The sequence below is a fragment of the Pezoporus flaviventris genome, unplaced genomic scaffold (genome assembly GCF_033815535.1).
Source record: "Pezoporus flaviventris isolate CSIRO_AGI_PZ_B2104156 unplaced genomic scaffold, CSIRO_AGI_Pfla_v1 ptg000070l, whole genome shotgun sequence".
Classification (NCBI taxonomy): Eukaryota; Metazoa; Chordata; class Aves; order Psittaciformes; family Psittacidae; genus Pezoporus; species Pezoporus flaviventris.
In genome coordinates, this window is record NW_026892618.1 from 7,921,103 (window position 1) to 7,941,141 (window position 20,039).

General features: G+C 43.7%; 2 protein-coding genes and 1 long non-coding RNA gene across 8 annotated transcripts; 2 read left to right on the forward strand and 1 right to left on the reverse strand.

The window, feature by feature from the left end:
• The first annotated feature begins 4,922 nt into the window (after window positions 1-4,922).
• On the forward strand, window positions 4,923-9,877 carry ART4 (ADP-ribosyltransferase 4 (inactive) (Dombrock blood group)). 2 transcript variants are annotated; one of them, XM_061472330.1, is made up of 3 exons: window positions 4,923-5,417; window positions 6,450-7,462; window positions 8,267-9,877. In XM_061472330.1, the coding sequence occupies exons 2-3, from the start codon at window positions 6,751-6,753 to the stop codon at window positions 8,359-8,361; spliced, it is 807 nt and encodes a 268-aa protein (XP_061328314.1). In that variant the 5' UTR covers window positions 4,923-5,417; window positions 6,450-6,750; the 3' UTR covers window positions 8,362-9,877. The 2 variants fall into 2 exon arrangements, with proteins under 2 accessions (XP_061328314.1, XP_061328313.1); XM_061472329.1 differs by having other exon boundaries at window positions 6,736-7,462.
• Window positions 9,875-18,204, reverse strand: LOC133278995 (uncharacterized). The gene is made up of 3 exons (XR_009746743.1): window positions 18,072-18,204; window positions 10,832-10,923; window positions 9,875-10,007 (listed from the first exon to the last, which is right to left on the reverse strand). It is a non-coding gene; the product is annotated as an uncharacterized LOC133278995 (long non-coding RNA).
• On the forward strand, window positions 11,229-16,973 carry SMCO3 (single-pass membrane protein with coiled-coil domains 3). Of its 5 annotated transcripts, none has more exons than XM_061472334.1 (3): window positions 11,229-12,435; window positions 12,944-12,998; window positions 15,300-16,973. In XM_061472334.1, the coding sequence occupies exon 3, from the start codon at window positions 15,313-15,315 to the stop codon at window positions 15,988-15,990; it is 678 nt and encodes a 225-aa protein (XP_061328318.1). In that variant the 5' UTR covers window positions 11,229-12,435; window positions 12,944-12,998; window positions 15,300-15,312; the 3' UTR covers window positions 15,991-16,973. The 5 variants fall into 5 exon arrangements, with proteins under 5 accessions (XP_061328318.1, XP_061328316.1, XP_061328317.1 ...); XM_061472332.1 differs by having other exon boundaries at window positions 11,230-12,435; window positions 15,297-16,973; XM_061472333.1 differs by lacking the exon at window positions 12,944-12,998 and having other exon boundaries at window positions 11,230-12,435.
• Window positions 18,205-20,039: the final 1,835 nt, after the last annotated feature.

Sequence of the window (20,039 nt, forward strand, 5' to 3'; positions counted from 1 at the left end):
CCTCCTGCAGCTCCACACGCGGGTGCGGCTATCCACAGAACCTTGTGCAGTAGCGATCAGCAGAGCTCATCAACATAGCTGGGTCACATCTGACTCTCCTGGAAAGCCCACAGGGTAAGCGTTGCCTGAAAAAGCTTGAAGTATGTGGGGGAAACAGCAAGGGCCCCAGGATGGGAGAGAAACTCTTGGCAGGACTCAGTGTGATCCACATGACCCCAGCCTCTGCTGCCCAGCAGCATTCATAGATGTAAACAGCATATGCACTGGGAATAAATATTTACCAAAAAACAAGCTACATTAGCAGAGCTGGGAGGGCTTTGGACTGGAGACTGCAGGAGGCACTGTCAACTCCAGCACCTTGATAGGACTCCAGAGCATCTGGAAAAAAAAATGGAACGTGTACTGCCAGTCAGGGTGGAGGGGACCAGCTGAACAGCTCAGCTCTTCTCTGTCAAGGGAGACAGCCTGGGCGCTGAATAGGATGCCACAGAGCAAGACCCCAGAGCATCAGCAGAGACGCGTGAAGAAAGAGTCATGATCTAATTAATTGCTAAGAGATGCAGTAAAGGTCCCAGGGTTCAAAAGGCCTGAGCAATTATAAAGATAACAAGTAACAAGACCATCACTTCTGACTTATCTTGAGTGTTCACTGCAAGGACAGTGGGACAGGATAAGGCTTTTCTGTCCTCCAAAATACTCTGTACTTTTAAAATTAACTTTTCACCTTATTCATCAAGATGAAAAAGCAGCCACTTTTTTTTTTTTTTCTTGAGAAAACAATAGAACTTCTCAAGTATTTTAATGTGGAAACAAACTGTTGCATTTCCAAAATAAAATGTTCTCTCTACTGGCAGGCTGCACCTGGACTAGGGAATTTGTCAGCCTCTTAGCTGAACCTTGACTTCAACTTGAAAAGATTGGCTTTGAAACAGGCTGGCCCATTCTCCTTTCTGTAAATTGAGCCAGATCAACACTGTTGCAGCTATCCAGAAGTCTGCAACAGAACCCATCAGTGATGACAAAGTCTCTGCCTTGCGGCCACTGGGACTTCTAAAACCTATTGAATTCACAGCAGTGCAACCAGTGAACTGCTGAGATTTCAGAGGAGCCTAAATCCTTTGTCACGCTCTGTAGCAGATAAGAGCACTGGCATCCTGCCACTGCCAGTCAGATGGGTGAGCTAATGAAGATGTCCAACATGAAAACATCCTATGTCTGACTTTTTTGTTGTTGAATTGATGAATTCTGAAGTAAGGGATGGAGGGAATGGGAAAAATTTTGCTTGGGACATTTCCAACCAACTCTTGAATATGCCTTCAAATAGCCAGGTTTACATCAAGCCATGTGCGCTGCTGGGCCATGAAGAATTCTGCCTTCTGGCAGTAGGTCAGTCAAGTTTCCATGTTTCTCTAGGCTTCTGAGTCAAAGAGAGGGGATCTGGCTGAGAAGACTCTTCAGGCATGGCACAACACATCAAATACCATGCTGGGAGGAGCAGCACTGTTAAGGAGTGGTAAGAAATGGAGCTCTCAGCCCACCAACACCCCAAAATTCATAGAATCATAGAATAGTTAGGGTTGGAAAGGACCTTAAGATCATCAAGTTCCAACCCCCCTGCCATGGGCAGGGACACCTCACACTAAACCATATCACCCAAGGCCTCGTCCAACCTGGTCTTGAACACTGCCACGGATGGCGCATTCACAACCTCCCTGGGCAATCTATTCCAGTGCTTCACCACCCTAACAGGAAAGAATTTCCTTCTTATATCCAACCTAAACTTCCCCTGTTTAAGTTTTAACCCGTTACCCCTTGTCCTGTCACTGCAGTCCCTAATGAAGAGTCCCTCCCCAGCATCCCTATAGGCCCCCTTCAGATACTGGAAGGCTGCTATGAGGTCTCCACGCAGCCTTCTCTTCTCCAGGCTGAAAAGCCCCAACTTCCTCAGCCTGTCTTCATACAGGAGGTGCTCCAGTCCCCTGATCATCCTCGTGGCCCTTCTCTGGACTTGTTCCAACAGTTCCATGTCCTTTTTATGTTGAGGACACCAGAACTGCACACAATACAAAAAGTGAGGTCTCACGAGAGCAGAGTAAAGGGGCAGGATCACCTCCTTCGACCTGCTGGTCACGCTCCTTTTGATGCAGGCCAGGATATGGTTGGCTTTTTGGGCTGCAAGCGCACACTTCCTGCTCATATTCATTTCCTCATCAACCAACACCCCCAAGTCCTTCTCTGCAGGGCTGCTCTGAATCTCTTCTCTGACCAGCCTGTAGCTGTGCCTGGGATTGCTCCCACCCAGGTGTAGGACCTTGCACTTGTCATGGTTAAACTTCGTAAGGTTGGCATCAGCCCACCTCACAAGGGTGTCAAGGTCCCTCTGGATAGCATTCCTTCCTTACAGCGTATCAACCGAACCACACAGCTTGGTGTCATCGGCAAACTTGCTGAGGGTGCTCTCAATGCCACTGTTCATATCACTGACAAAGATGTTGAACAAGACCAGTCCCAACACAGATCCCTGAGGGACACCACTCGTTACTGGTCTCCAGCTGGTCATTGAGCCATTGACTACAAATCTTCATGTGCGGCCATCCAGCCAGTTCTTTATCCACCAAGTGGTTCATCCATCAAATTGATGTCTCTCCAATTTAGAGACAAGGATGTCATGTGGGACAGTGTCCAACGCTTTGCACAAGTCCAGGTAGATGACATCAACTGCTCTACCCCATCCATCAGTTCCGTAGCTCCATCATAGAAGGTCACTAAATTGGTTGGGCAGGATTTCCACTTCGTGAAGCCATGCTGGCTGTCACCAACAACCTTGTTGTTTTCCATGTGCCTTAGCATGCCTTCCAGGAGAATCTGCTCCAAGATTTTGCCAGGCACAGAGGTGAGACCTACTGGTCTGTAGTTCCTTGGGTCTTCCATTTCCCCCCTCTGGATGATGAGGGTTATGTTTGCCTTTTTCTAGTAGTCGGGAACTTCACTTGACTGCCATGATTTTTCAAATATGATGGACAGTGGCTTAGCAACTTCATTTGCCAGCTCCTTCAGGACCTGTGGGTGGTCATCAGGTCCCATGGACTTGTGCACATTCAGGTTCTTAAGATGATCTTGAACCAGATCCTCTCCAACAGTGAGCGCAAGGTCTTCATTTTCACAGTCCCTGCATCTGCTTTCCAAGACTTGGGTGCTGTAGTCAGAGCCTTTGCCAGTGAAGACCGAAGCAAAGAAGTCATTCAGAACCTCAGCCTTCTCCAAATCCTGTGTAGCCAGTTCTCCCGAGAGCTTCCTGAGGGGCCCACATTCTCCCTAGTCTGTTTTTTATTTGCTATGTACCTGTAGAATCTCTTCCTGTTATCTTTAATACCTCTAGCTAAGTTTAATTGTAACTGGGCCTTAGCTTTCCTAACCTGGTCCCTAGCTTCCCAGACAACATCCCTGTACTCTTCCTATGCCACCTGTCCTTGCTTCCACCTTTTATAATACTCTTTTTTCCTTTGAAGTTTCCTCAGCAGCTCCTTATCCATCCAAGGAGGTCTCCTGGCCCTCCTGCTGCACTTCCTTCTACTTGGGATGCAACATTCCTGAGCTTGTAGCAGGTGATCCTTGAATATCAACCAACAGTCTTGGGCCCCTCTGTCCTCTATAGCTGTATCGCACGGAACCTTACTAAGCAGGTTCCTGAAGAGGCCAAAATCTGCTCTCTTGAAGTCCAGAGCAGTGAGCTTGCTGCACGCTCTTCTCACTGTCCTGAGGATCTCGAACTCCACCATCTCATGATCACTACAACCAAGGCTGCCCTGGAGCGTCACATTTCCAACGAGCCGTTCCCTGTTGGTGAGCACGAGGTCAAGCATGGCACCTCTCCTTGTTGGCTCCTCTATTATTTGCAAGAGGAAGTCGTCTCCCACACAATCGAGGAACCTCCTGGATTGCTTGTGCTGGGCCATATCGTCCCTCCAACAGATATCAGGGTGGTTGAAGTCCCCCATGAGAACAAAGGCCTGCAGTGTGAGGCTGTTCATATCTGTCTATAAAGTACTTCATCCACAGAGTCCTCTTGATCAGGCGGTCTGTAACAGATCCCCACAGTAATGTCTCCCATCACTGTTCTCCCTTTAACCCTGACCCACAAACTCTCTGTCCCCAGACAGAGTTCCATACTCTCCAGCCTATCCCTAACATAAATAGCAACTCCCTCTCCCCATCTGCTGGGCCTGTCCTTTCTAAAGAGCCTGTAACCTTCCATTCCAACACTCCAGTCATAGGAGCCATCCCACCGTGTTTCTGTGATGCCTATTATATGATACCACCATAGACATGCACACATCTCTAATTCCTCTTGTTTGTTCCCCATGCTATGGGCGTTTGTATAGAGGCGTCTGAGCCGAGCTCCAAATGAAGCCAGCTCATTGGCTGGAGCGGGTGGAATATCTCTACATTGCTCCAAGCATTTATTATAGCTGCTGGCAACTGACTAGGTGTGTTGGGATGGAATGAAGCCCCCTGCCCCCCTCCCCCAACACATCTAGTTTAAAGCTTTATTGACCAGCCTGGCAAGCCTTCTACCAGAAGCAGCCCCACCAGCCTCCAGTAGACCTGGCCTCCTAAATTGAGACTTCACTTCTCTGTAGTCAGAACAAGGCCCTAACACCTCTTCTTGGCTATTTTCCATGCAGAGGAGTTATCAGAGACCCTGGGGCTTTGCCGGTGAGGATCTGTATTTACACTCATTTTGAGCTTATCCAGTGTAAACAGTTCAATATGGTGCCACTCTAAAGTGGTGTAAGGTTAGAATTGGCTACACATTATTAGAAACCAGGAGGAGATAAGGAGGAGGAGGACAGTTATCTCTTCTTCCAGATGGGATCCCAACCTACCCTGCATTTCTGTGTTGGCTTTATCGGAGCTCTACACTTTTTTGAAAGGGCCTTTTTAAGCTCTTGACCAGGGAGTGCGCTGCACCTCATCCTGACACATAACTCCTCAGGAGAGACCTGCCTTGACATCTCCAAGCCAGGGAGTTCTTCCTTTTTGCAAGAACAAGAATATCAGATACCTTGAAATTAACAGAACTATCAAGGTGAAGGACACCAGACTAGATGGAGTTGGGGGAAGCCAGACCCTTCCTTATGGATTGTCAGCTCACTTCTACCAGTAAATTGTCTATTTGGATTGATTAATGACTTGTGAATTGCTGTAAGAATCTGGTGAATGATCTTTAGTTGAAGAACTGTAACCAAAACCTGACTGCAAATTGCAAACTGCAGAATCTTCCAGTTCAAGAAAAAGGGAAACACATATAAATGACCTCTACTTGGTCAAAAATATTCTTTATGGTGTCTTAGGGAGACTCTGGGATGACAGTGCTGCTGGCTAGCCTTCTGTTGCTGATCTCCTCACAAATGCTGGTAAAAGGACTAAACATTGCTAACATTATTCTTCATTTTAAATGGTAAAATTGCTTATCCCACTGAAATAAACCTTTCTCCTTCCCTTTCCCCTCCCCTCCCCCTTCTTTTTTTCTTTTTCATTTGAAACATGTTCTTTAAGGAGCTTTGGGTTCTGTTTTAACTCTTCTGCTTTCAGTTGCTCTGTTGAATTTCTTACCTGTTCAAATTCCTTTTAACTACTTGGTTGCAAATTTCCTCTTATTTGGAGCCAGATGGTTTTCCAGGGTATGTTTGTGAGTATATCTCATGGAATTACGGTCCTCTCCTTTTTTTCCAGCCTGTCTCGGCCAAGGCTCTGTGAAAATGTTTTGTTGGATGGGACAGTGACAATATTGCTCTATTTCTTGTAATGCCTTTTAGCTGTCCCTCAGAGCAATTATGGGATCATAATAAAACTGAATCCCCATGTAGTTTATGGGCCAGTATAACTTCAGAGGCTAAGAAGGGTATCAATCTGGTTATGTGTCTAGGATGAATACTTGACATGAAGTGAATTTCTACTTATAGAATTCAATTATCAACTGACTACAGTACATGATCAGTCTACTAGGAGATCAAACAGCAAAAAGAACAATGCCATAACTCACACCATTTCTTAGATCTTATTACAGAAGATTTTTATTAATTAGAAATGCTAGAAACAGATAGTGTTACATATTAGAGGTTATTTTCCTGTTACAGCACTCAGTTGTGTAAATCCTTACACTTTCATTTAAGGTATGACAAGTCAAGCTGGCCTCACTGAGACAAACTGATGAACAAAAGTTTTGGTTCACTACTACTATACTGTTTTTTATTGAACATCAGTCCCTGAAGCCAAAACATGTCCAAGATGTATGACAAGACAGTAAGAAGAAATTTACCTCTGTGTTCAGGCTGCATTGACCCTAGCACATTTTTTCTTCTTTTGCTTATTCTTTCCCTTTTCAAAAACACTTATTAATCATGAGCACAATATTGAAATAACTGGACCGTGGGTTTGTCCTCCAGGCTTTATACCCTCACTTTCTGAAGGGCCAACTTTTCTTAAGTTTTCAGTGCCACTCATCCACATGAAATAAGAATTTTGGCATCCTGGCTGGAATTTGCCTGAGGTGGGACTTGGTCGATAGCCTGAGGTTGCTCAGGATGATTTTGTCGAAGATGCCTACTTGCTGTCCTTGCTTTGCCAGTAATGACAAAGAGGCAAGAAGAGGGTAGGGAAAAACTTGGCTTGCACCCACAGAGATACACAAAACACACGTGATACTAATCATCATTTGCTTTTATGTTGTAGGGTGCATGCCAGCTCATGATGGATATGGCTTTGCATTCCTTTGATGACCAGTATCTAGGGTGCAGAGAGCAGGTGATGGAAGAATTGGAGAGAGGAGACTATTTCCAAAAGGAAATAGTTGCTAACAAGGGCTATTTGAGTCTCTGGAAGAAGGCTCAAGAGGCTTTGTTAAAGAGCCCTGTAGGTCTCCTGAGGGAGATGCAGGAAAGCCATGCCATAGTCCTCATGGCTTACACTATGAACTCTTCCCTGCACTCTCAGCTGAACTGGGCCACATCTATAGCAGGAAGCTCTCCAGAGCACTACAGCCGCAACTTCAGTTTCAAATATTTTCACTTTTACCTGACAACTGCTACTCAGATAATGAAGCTATGGCAGAGCAGCAAGGAGAGCACGGGGAAACGTAAGTGCTACCGGGTGCACAGGGGTGTAAAAGACTTGTATATCAAAGCCATGGAAGGCAACAAGGTGCGATTTGGCCGTTTCACCTCCACCTCCCGCCTCTGGAATGAATCTCAGAAGTTTGGGAATGAAACTTTTTTCACAGTGGCCACTTGCCTAGGAGCAGCTATGCAAGGCTTTTCTTACTACATATCTGAAAAGGAAGTCCTCATTCCCCCTTATGAGACATTCCTTGTCAAAAGCTTCTCTCAGACACAGCACGATAACCGGCTGCAACTGCATTCTGTGGGGAGCTACAGCAAGTACCACTGCCATCTCGTGGAAGGTACCGTATACGGATGTTCATGCGGGCGGGAGCGGGACAGTGTTTCCAAGGTCCCCAAGCAGTCCTCGCCAGCTGCACTTACACGGGTCCCCACCGAAGGCCAAATCTGTAGCTGTGTTCACCTATGAGAGCCACATGACACAGGTTTTTACTTGTTTGTCATGAAACCTGGGAGCACATCACAGTTCACCTGATACACAGAAGGCTGCAGGGCTCTTTGCTACTTCCATTTATCCCATCTGCCATTGCAAGGATGTCATAGGACACATGCATTTGGGTCCCCAGCATTCCTATTGCAAAGGCGGATGAGATTTGCAGGCAGCTTGAATTCAGATATTTATTCTGGTGGCTTCCAAGGCTGCTACTCTTCAGGCCTCAGGATTGTTCTGGGCTTTGGTCCACTACTACTCCGGCAAGCTGAGGAAAGTGCAAACGAAACTACCATTGCTTTAGTGGTGTTTTCTCTCCTGTGACAACAGGGAGGAAAGGTATCCTTTGGCAATGCACATACATAGTTTCCTGGCTATAGAGCTAACTCCATGCTGGAAGACCTCACTGGGTCTGTTCCAGTTAATGAATACACCACCAATACCCTTGCTTTTGTCTCTTTGGACAATAGTGTGTCAATGCAACCTTAGAGCACAAAATAATTATTTAGGAGTCAGAGTTTGTGCCTGGACCTAAGCCAAAGTAGTAGATTGACTTGAAAAATGGCTCTTCTGGGCAAAGCTTGTGTTAGCAAGTTCAGGAAGCTCTAGGTAGCAAAAAAAGGTCTAAATGACTGCTCTCTTGGCTTTATTTCAGCTTCAAGAAGAAAGAACAGTGGTTCCACTGCCCTCACCTCCGCCATTCTTCCTAGTGTAGTTGGAGTTTTCATGTGCTTGGCTCACAGTGACTGATTCTCTGGCTGCCTCTAGATATATGCACTTGAATAGCGGGTGAGAAGAATTACAGGAAATCAGACTCTGGAGTTCCTGTTGCTACAGAAGGTTCAACCCTCCCTTTGCTTTCAACTGCAGCTCTCCAGCTGAGACTGTAACGTTCAGCCTGGCTCATGAAAGGATACATTCCTTGCACCTTTTCAAGTAGGAGGGCAGTTATCTATGGCCTTTCTGAAGAATAGATCAGCAATACCCTTTGCTGTATGTAGTTTTTCCCATATGCATTCAGGAAAGACACACACAGACTCTGGATTCTTTGCAGATCTCTTTGTGCCTTTATTTTTAGTGAGAAAGAGTCTGTCTGTGGGGTGCAAAAGGCACTTAAGGAAGTTTTATGTCTTCATATTTTAGCAGATTGAATGGAGGAGTTTGAGGCTCAGCATCTTGTGTATCAGATTTAGGTATCTGTAATGGAGGAGGCCAACATCTAGTGATCTGAAACCTAGTAACATGTTCTGTGAAACTGAATTACTGACCCTGAAATCCTGAGACATGGTTGCCTAGGCAGCCAGAACAGATTCAATGCAGAACTATTTTACCATTAACTTGTTTTCTGTGTGTCATGTTACTTTCCTGTTGCTGTTGGTTTATCAGTTATTTGAAATAATAAGTTGTTAGAACTTGATGTTGACCACTAAATGCTCAAAGATACTAAGCCCAGATTTCAAAAATAAAAACACTAGAAACAGCTGCTGCAGATACTTCTTTTATGTGTGTTCAGACATGCTCAGACTCTTTCCTATGTGAGAATTACAGGAATCAAGATGGACTTCTGACACATCAACACATTTATAGTTCTTGCTTCTCTTTTATCATGTGGATGCAGGCTTCAACCATTTTGACAAAGATTTGGAATCTTTCACAAGGTGGTCTCAACACCCTGAAAGCCTCTTCTAAGTAGTCAGCTGCTGTTTTCAGGCTTTTCTTTGTGGATCTGTGTCCTTGAAGGATAGCCTGTAGGAAAACAAGAAGTGAAGAGAAGGAGGATACAGAGCGAAGCCTGAGCAGTTGTGGTGGTTCATCTGAGGAGAAGCTGTCTTCTGTTGTACTTGGTGCCTCATTTTCTTGCAGCATCTTCACAATATCAGCATAATCCACGAGAAGTTCTGATACTTGGAGGGATAAGGCAGGTGAACTCAATAACTGATGCATAGCAAACTCTACTGTGTCAGGGAAATTGTCATGTTTTAACATCACTGCAACGAGAACACCCATGATGCTTTCTACTCTCTCCTTGTATTTCTCATAAAGTTCCTTTACTGCAGTGATCTTGTCCTGCAGGGAGGTGATGGGACCAGCAATCCCAGCATACAAACTTTGGCTGATCCTTTCATGTACATCTTTGTCTTTTGATTCCATGTTAGCTTGCATCTCTTTCAAAGCACTGACCAGGAACTGTAGATTATCTTTAATGCTGAAGTTTTCTTTTACTGACATGATAGGGAAGTTGGTGCCAAAATTTCTGTTGAGGAGTCGGAAGATTGTGTTGATGCAAGAGACATAGATGTACACTAAGTCATGAAGATTCTGGCAGGCCCTGACCAGCCTTTCTTTATCATTCATTAAACCAAAGCGGGCTAACATTTCTGGAGTAGGATCTGACTCTGAAAAACAAAGGAAATACAGAAGACACAGGGGAATAAAACTACATATATTGTTATGAATTAATTTTAGTTAGCTGAATTCTTTTAAATGTGTTCTTTTGACTGGTAGTTTTGCTTAGCTATACTATATAGCTATGTAAGTATGTAATGATACGTACTATATACTATAGTATATACATACTATAGTATGCATATATATATAAGTATGTAACTATATATATAGCTATATAGGTAATTGTTTAGCATAGGAAGCTGAAGTTTGCTGGAGCCTTTGGCTAAAAGCAGCTAACTCCAACTTAGATAAAGCCAAGCTTAATTTACAACCTTTGCTTAGTTATGTAAATGAAGGCCACAAGACCATTGCAAATTGGTAGATAAAGGAGTTGAATCCATTAGCAAGGAGCAACAGAGAGATAAATAACGTATGGACCTCCTGGAGGTAATGAAAGAACCCAGTGATGGACAAGGGGACCCCAGACCAAAATTTAGTACTGGGCCAAGAGGCACATGCAAGGTGCATAGATTGAAATGGTAGAAAACCCCAGGAATTTATTTTTTCTCAGTCCCTCCCTAGAGACACCCAGTCTTAAGCTGCTCTTATTCCTGTAACACTCCATTAACAAATTATTTATCTAAGAATCAGAAGTCTGAGGCTGTGCTTTGGGAAAGCTAGAGCAGAAAATTTTCTTTAACAATATTTTCAGATAGAATGTTATATTTCTGAAACCAGTATTACCAATTTTCTATCCATCTGACCCTCCCTTCCCCAAAATGTTAGAAGAAAACACAGAAACAGGTCTTTATCAGCCTTTGTAGGGTCTTACCAAGCAGGCCAGCAAAATACGGTGTAAACAGCAGCAACTATTCTTACTCTTATGGCTGCAGAAAGTTGTGTCTCTGACCTTCAGCATGTAATCTGAAAAGGAATGCAAGTGATGTAAGTGAATTATTATTTTCTTTTGGTGTTTATTGGTAAATTTATGGGAGTTCTTAGAACCATAATCTTTCAGTTTGTATATAGAATCATAGAATAGTTAGGGTTGCAAAGGACCTTAAGATCATCAAGTTCCTACCCTCTGCTATGGACAGGGACACCTCACACTAAACCATGTCACCCAAGGCTCTGTCCAACCTGGCTTTGAACACTGTCAAGGATGGAGCATTCACAACTTCCTTGGGCAACCCGTTCCAGTGCCTCACCACCCTAACAGTAAAGAACTTCTTCCTTACATCTGATCTGAACTTCCCCTGTTCAAGTTTTAACCCATTGCCCCTTGTCCTATCACAACAGTCCCTAATGAAGAGTCCCTCCCCAGCATCCCTATAGGCCCCCTTCAGATACTGGAAGGCTGCTACGAGGTATGGTGGATCTATGCAGAATTCAATTCGTATTGTTGGGAGGGGGAAGTAGACACAGCAAAATCAAATGCATCAGACATCTACATTCAAGTGACAAGAGACTGAAGACTGAGTAATACAATGTTTTGTCAGGCTACAATTTCCTGTGAAGTGACCGATATCTGTCGGTTCATATAGCAGCTAGATGTTGCAAGCATCCTTTGACAGGTAGAAGCACAAAACATACCCTTTGCTTGGGCTCCCACCTTGCTACTATTTTGACTGCTAGGGAAGTTATGTCCTTCTGCTTGCACCCAAGAGCTCTCTCAAGGCCAACTGTAGGTATAGTCCTGGGACATTACGTGGCTGAGGACTGCTCCTGATGTTGACTTTGCTTGTGCTAGAGCCTTGAAAAGCCAGACTGGTTGCAGAAGATGCATTTGTTTCATCAGCTATTGTTGTGGTTAGGTGTGTCCAAGCAGCTGAAATTTCCCATCTCACTTCATACTTAAGAATTTTCTGTCAGTGCTCAGCTCAGCCCTCTGTCTCTTCCTTCTTTCCCTTTTCATGGTAAAAGGGGTATGAAATTGTGTGGAATGGCAAAGATTTTAACCTCCACTGCTGTTTAGCCAGCGCTGGCTCTAGGGCTCCACACAACTTCCATTCTCATGGCATCAGAGGACCTGGCAAACTGCAGCAAAGAAGGGTGATATCATCCCCTTGCAGCCATGGCTAAAGGTACCTGTGCTGATACCTTTGTTGTAGGCAGGGGGATTCATACTGTACCTGTTATCTCCAGGAACAAAAGGCTTTTGGAGAATCTAACAATTGGGAACTAACATTAAATAAACTGAAATTTGTTCAAATTGGAAGGGGGCAGGAGTAAGCAAATGAGATGAATCTGGGTAAACGCCACACAATAGAATTAATGATGAGCAGGCAGGCAACAGGACAGAGGTGAAGCCCAGCCTCTGGATCCCTAACTCATCACATGCTGCTGGAAACCACCAGAGGAACACACGGGAAAGAGGATGAAGTCACTGTCCCATACATGTTTCAGATGATTGCAGGAGCACTCAGCCAAAATCAGGTAGGCAGTCTAAATGTTTAATTAGAAAAACTTCAAGAGAGAATCTCCCTGGAGCTGGAGAAATAGTCAGAAATACAGAAATATATGTGGCTTTCCTAACTCCAGAAAGCAAATGTAAAAATTCTCACATGTTAATGTGAACAGTAAAAGGTGCTTTTAGTATTAAGAGACATAAAATCTAGAGCATTTATAGAAGCTGAAATAATTATGCATAAAGAATAGATGCTAAAAAGTCTCCTCCACACCTGTCAAATACGTTAAATACTTGTCGAAATCCTGTTCCTCTTAGAACATTTTATCTTCTCAGTTTCTACAAATAAGGTAAAACAAATGACCTTTCAACAAAGCATCACTCGAGCAGGAAGTATCTAATACCACACTGAGTCAGAGAGCAAGTCAGCAACATCCCTGAGGCAGGACTGGTATGAAATCATACCTTGCACTGACATGGCTTTATGTTTCCTGAAAATCTCAAACCTTTCCTATATGTTTACTTTGCTCCCTCTAGCTTGAAGAAGAAGAAAAATGTGTTAAAGAGTTTATTCTCTTGACAGAGCTGCAAGGTAAGTGGCTGAAAGAAATGTACAGCACTGTGTAAAATATTGTGGAAAAAATTACCTTCAGACAGGCTTGTATTTCAACAGAGACAAAAAGCTGGCTGGGGAACTGTTGAAATCATTCTTGTTTTCTACATGGATCTTGTGGGGGGAGGGTGTGTTTAGTAAAATACAGCTGGGTCACTGTCAGATCGTTTACAGTTAGCAGTTAATGCAAGAACTACAAAGGACCAAAATGACATCAAATTATAGTTTTAAGAATAAAAATCTAGCTAGTACCCTACACATACCTATTTGAAGTTATAACTATGATATGTAGGCACCAACAGCAAGAGGAGGTTTATCTTGGAAATATGTGAAGCACTGCATAAAAGTGGCCCAGATTTGCAATAAGAAGGCTGAGAAAAAAGTGCCCACAAAGAAATGAGTCATCCTACTCATTCAGTATGTCCCTGTTGCAAAGTAAAACATATACATTCAAGTCAAAATCATGCTAAAGCATGATTACTTTGCAGCTGGTGATGGATTAAAGGGAAATGGCATGAAGAATGACTCCATGATCACAGGTAATTCGGTTGCTTTGGACTCTGTATATTGACATGAAAGTAATGAAGAAAAATGCTCTTTTGCTGGCAAACCAACGACAGCTCAGAGAATGATGACCATAAGGGCTAGACACAAGTGTTTGCAGGGGGAGGAATCAAACTAGTTAAGTTTTGTGCTCTGGCCTGTACAGTGATAAGGAAGAGTCGGATTCTGCTCAGTCATGTCTTAAGAGCCTGGTGAGCATCTGCTGATACTGGCTTCATCCAGGACTTCTGGGAATGGAGGGAGTGTGGCTGTGCAAGCAGGGCTCTCCCTGCAAGCCAGTGCTTGCTGCTCCAAGGCCATCTGCCAGCAGAGACATCCTGCTGCAGTAGGTGCTTCCACGGCATGCTGAACATCAGGTGCTGTCTGCAGTGTTCGATGTTCACACGTGAGAAAACAATGGTGAATTGATTACAGCATTAGGGAGGTGAATAAACAATGAGGGAACAGGGGCTAAATATCAGGGAAGGAAATACAGTGCGAGATGTGTGTTAGATGATACAGGTTAGGATGGGTTTATTATAGATATTGTTACTATTTTCTATGAATCACCAAGTGTGAGGGCTTATATGATACGTGGATAGACTCCACAACTCTTTAAAGTTGTAAAGTAGGTATGCTTTATTCAGCTGAGGCGCATGGGGGATAGTTCTCCAAAGGTATGCGCGCCCCAGTGTCGTTTTCCCTATACATTTATTCTCTAAAGTGTTACATATGCAATGTTACACAACATGCCTATACATATTCATATCCTTTCCCCACTGCATATTATAATGAGCTAAAGCCTCCTTCACACCTGCGCAGTGCCTCCTGGTGGTCGTGGGCAGGGATCTCGAAGTAAACGAGTCTTCCTCACTCTTGAACTTTTCACCTGTCTTGCACACATGCTCACTAGTCCCCTGGCTTTGGCTCAAACCGCAGTTCCAGTCTCAGCCGGGTCTTAACCAGATGTATGGTGTTGCAAGTGCAAACTTTGACCACCAGTTCCCCTTATCTGATGTTCTTTCCTTTCTTACACAAGTTTACATTAAACACCAGCTGTGCTTTTAGACAAATACTTACTGTTAACTAAAGAGATTGAAGATAATCGGAAGAACAACATAGGTTTAACATTTGGTTATTAATTCAGGCCCTCTATCATATATACTAACATTTTCTCTTGAATGTGAAGAGAAATAAGCTACACTGGCATAAAACACCCTTATGGTGATAAAGATTGTGCCTACTCCACCAGTCATCATAAAAATCAGATGCCACTAGCTGGAAAAAAAAAAAAAAAAAAGGCTGATACAGAGGTCTGTCTAGAACAGGCCTTTCCTTTGCACAGCTTATTTTAGATTCTGCTGATTAAATGAGACTGTTCTGGTTTTTAGTGAGCTAGTTCAGCTTCTACCAACTTCAGTTTCTAAGGGGAAGAATGACCCATGTTCATTTTACCAATTTGCTAATTGCTTATTTGTTGGCTATTTTTATTGCTCCATATTGAGCAATATATGCCATGCCTCATAAGGTCCTTTTCCAATCATTTGGTTAGAGATCCAAAGATCTTTAGATCTGAAAAATTAAGATTTCTACATTTACAAGCTATGCCTTGGGATTTGAATCGCTGAGTATAGAAAGAACCAGTAAGACAGAGGCAAAGCACACTTCACTGCTCTGTAAGGGCTAGGGTTATGGGTGTTGAAGAGAGTAATATATTTCTTTTGTCTCTTAGAGTAGCTTATTCTAAAGAATGGCGCTGAGTGACCTCCTTTACCCAGATAACCCCAAGAGAAGGCAAGAACTGATCCACCTGCACCAGGAATTGCTTGATTGCATGTCCACAAATTTCCGTGCAACAAATGAGCTGGCTAGAGTGCTGAATGAACACCTGGGCTGTACTATTACCTACATTCGGATGAGGGAGAACAGCACAGTCAAGGAAAATTGTGACATTATCATCAAAGCAATGAGTGAGATTCAGCATCAGGTACAGAAGATTGATAGTGACCTGAAGGAAAAGCTAGAGCCTGTGCTGTACCAGAAGCTGTATGACATCAAAGAGCCTGAGCTGGAGAAAATAGCAATAGCCCATAAATTTTTTTCCATTGTACTTGGAGAAGCAACTTCAACAGCTGGAATGGTAGCTATCAAGCTTCTCAGCTCCAATTTTTTAACGCTCACTGTGAGCAAGCTCGTCAGTCTCCTTGCACAGATTGGGGCATCTGTTCTTGGGGGAATCAGCATCACTATTCTTGGACTCGGCATCGAAATGATTCTTCATGCCATTCTGGGAGCCATGGAAAGGAATCAGCTTCTGGCAGCTGTGAGAAGCTACGAGAAGCACCTGGCTGAGTTTAAAGCAGCCTCGGAAAAGTATCGGTGTGCCATACATGAAGTGACTTCTTTGGTGAGACAGCAGGTCCAGTAAATGAAGTCAGAGCTCTCTCTCCTGCTGTTACAGTGGCTGCAGCAATTACACCCACAGAAGCCTTTTTGATTCATTATGGTAAATGAACTACTGATGGCTTTTTTTCTTATTAGTGGCAAGAGAGCAAGAGACCAGGGAACTGGCACTGAAATATATTAATAAGGAACTGGCTTATAGGTGCTTCTGGGAGGTAGCACTTCAAATATGTTGCAACTTTTCTTCAGCTATTTTCTGGAGTGCATTGTAGATAACCTTGAACTGTAACTTATACTTGTGACAATACTCCTCACTGCTGGAGTAGTGCTGAGAAGGTGTGATTTTTCTCCTACTGTGTTTCTGTATCAAAGAGGACAATATGGTGGGAGAAAACAATTTCAGCAAGCCAGTCCACATCATCATCAGGATGGCTGTCTGCTAAACTCAGACTGTGGATTAGTGCTAAATCTGGTATGCTCAATTCCATGTTTGTTGGACTGCTTACAGGGACTAGCTGAAGCATATTTAGCTGCTATTTCCTGTCCCATCCCTGCCTAAGAAGCTAGACAGAGGTCTTTAAATAAACTCTAATTCCAGTAGATTAGCAGGTAAGAGAAGCACGGGCCTACAAGCAAACACACACAATCTTGCCACACAACTGAGATAAACCAGCTGTAGTGTTCCAGGCTGTGAATGACCTCTTATTCTCAGCACTGCCCTGCTCCTGCCAACTTACAGGTAACTATTTTGGTGCACAGTTGCTGCTTTGTTGATTAAAATGGGATGCTAAACACGTACAAGTATCTGTAGGATTACAGACCTATTAATGCACCAAGTGCTTTATTTTGAATCTTCACCAGTGTGGGACTGCCAACAGTGTGTTTAGATGCTGCATTTCACAATACGCTACCAAATGTCCTTATTTTTCAGATTTTAAAAACAAAGCTGGAAGCAGGAACATCACTTGCAGTCTCTTGCTCTGATTTGCTGTGGTTTGCTTTTTTTTTTTGCTTTGATCTTTGGAAAAAGAAGAAAAAAAGTAATAAAAGAATTAATAAAAATGTACCTGATTATCATAAACCCTCTTTTTCCTTTAATGGTTTGTTTGAGGTTTTTTTATGTTCTGTCTGAAAAACCATCTTAAACCAATTAATGAAAAAAGATTCAAATCTTCATTATAGATCCAATTTATGTTTATAACCATGATAGACTAATCTAGTAGGATTGTGTATAGGATCCTTTTTTGGTATCAGCTTCCCTCATACTAAAAGCATATCCAAATTCATACATGTTTATTAATATTCAATATTACCAATATTATGCATTATATTGATAACTAGATTGTGCCTGTGAAAGTAGAGAGATGAGTGAGATTACATCAGGGAAACTCTACATTGGCTTCATAACACTTCCATTCTGGGTTGTTTTTTTTTGTTGTGTTTTCTCCCTTTCCCCACACTGTTCCCACTTTGATTATCTTTTCTGACTCCTCTTTGCTTTTGTGTTCAAAAGCCACTAGATGTCAATGCAGCTGCTGGCTATGAAGCAGCTCTGCCAGCTCTCAGGGAGAGAATCCAGGGTTCAGGAGTATGGATGGATAGCAGAGACTGACAAACTTGGACCAGCACAAGCCATGAATTGGGCAATGTGGGCCAAGAGATGCAATTCAGAGGAGGCAAAAACCACTGCCTTGCATGAGGCATCATGGTGGATGACATGGTGACCTGAGGCATCATTTCTCCAAAATGTGACATCTCCTATCTCCTGACACAAGTGGCACTCAGTTTAGAGGTACTTGTTTAGTGGCAAAAGACTGCCAATCAGCAGAACAGTGATGTTTAGGTGTTGGAGAGGCAGGAGTTGCTGGCTTCTGCTGACTTCCTATGTAAAAATATACATTCTAATTTAGGAATAAAACCCACCACCTCATTACATATTGTTATGAGATTGACAATCACCGCTGAATAAAAATAGTAGGGTCAAATAAAACAAATCTGTTGTACTTTTCAGGTAGTTTGCTGAAATTTTCTTGAAAGCAAATTCTAAGTGATGTCAGGAAGCAGGACACATAATGAGGAACGTAAAGATATACACTATCTACTCACTTCTTGTTCCTGGTGGACTTAAAGGAATTCTGGCTTTCCCACAACAGCAGGTGTGGCAGATGTCCTCATGCCCATGAGATGTTGGAAGATGTTGAAGATGTTAGAGGCTGGTGGGAAGCAGCCTGTCCCTCTGTTTACTGGGCCGGCTTCTCCCGTCACCTATGAGAGCCACCTCTGACTTCATAAAGGCGTACAGCAACATCCAGCCACAACAAGATGGTTTTGAGGTAAAAACCTACCAATCAGCTTGGAACTTTCCCAAACTCCTTCCCTCAACTCTAGCAATAAGACAGTCAATGGGATATACTTGCATTACCAACCGTTACGTACTTGAACTGAGTGCAGCATGCATTTAACTGGCTAGAGGCAAGGAAGAGCACCCACTGGAGCAGGAGCAGGAACAGCTTAGCTCCATATCTGCTTCTTAACTGAAACTCTGTCCCACAAAATAAGAGGTAGCTCCTGCCCTCTCTAGCCCTCTGACCAGTCTTGCATTTGTCCCCAAAAAATGTCATAACCAGTTTTCTGATGCTTCTCCTGGACTTGTGGAACTGCTCTTGAGACTTCCTGGAGCTGCCTCTTGGTGTGACAGAAGTGCCAAGTAAAAAATATGAGAGGACTATTGTCCTCCAAGTCAGCAGACACTGCTGAGAGAAAGCAGTGTCTTAGGGTTGATGCAGTACCACTGAGCCCAGTATTGTCATGACAGAAGACCCCGAGCCTTGTGAGGAGTGGGCAATCTTCAAAGCCTCAGCTGTCTCCCCCTCCAGTGACATCATACATGACAGAGATGTATGTAGCGTTCCCATCACACCACCTCAGGCATTCTCCTTCTGCACAGTCTATTCTTCTGGACAAAAGATTAAGAGTTAAAATTGTATGATATGTGTGTTCCAAACAAGAACAGCCCTAAAGAAGAAAAGAAACTGTAAACGAGCCAAAAGCAGTCTAAGATGCTTTTCAAACCTGTGTAGAAACACTGCAGTTGCAACCAAACTCTGCACTGCAGTGAAATCTTTCTGGTAACAAGAACAGTATAGAAGACAGGCCAAAGAGGCACAAGGAGGGGATGACTCTGCTATATACATGGCTAGGAAGGCTCCCCAGACACCGAGAGCTCCTGGAGCCCTGGCTCTTTGGATGTTTCTAGGCTGGCCACCTTCTAACTTGGACTCTGCAGTTTACAAGTAATGTTGGTGTTAATGCCAGACATAGGTTATAACCTTGCTTTTACCCACCCTGCAATGATTCTTCATAAAGTTCCAAGTTTGTCAGCTGAGCCTCTATTATTTGAAAGAGTTCAGCAACATTGTGTTGCATGGCACACTCACCAAGGGGTCTACAGGGGGGCTACAAATCCTGCTCAGAGATCAGAACACCTCTGCACCCAGGTGTATCTGTGCAGAGAAAAATGCCCTTCCTACACCTCCCCTCGGCATGTTAAGTCTTTAAAACTGCACCCATGCTTTATTGTTTGCCCCCTCCTTATTCACAGTGGTGTAATTGGTACCCGAAGAAACCATGTATCTTTATCCTGGTTCTTCATGTGCCCAGGGATTTTTTCTCGGAGTGGCACTTAGGGCAACAAGGCAGAACAGCTCTTACCCAGGGCTCACCAGTGTAAATTTATCATCACTTTACCACAGGGAATGTTGCAGGAAATGACAGCTAACAGATTAGCTTCTGTGGTCCCTCCCGGGACCAGACCACCTCTCCTGTTCTCTGTACAGCCCGATGCCCGTCCTCCCGCCACTTGGCTTCAGCAGTCCCTTCAAACAGCAGCTGGCATATCAGCCCAACAGAAGGATGCAGCAGCGCTGCCTTCAGGCCAAACCCAACAGGAAACGCACAGAACACCTGAGATAGACGAACTGCTCCCTCGGCACTTTGTCTTTATTTCCCAGAGGCTCCTCGCACACCCCCCAGCTCTGCCTTGCTTCACAACCCGTAGGCATTCTGTAGGATCTC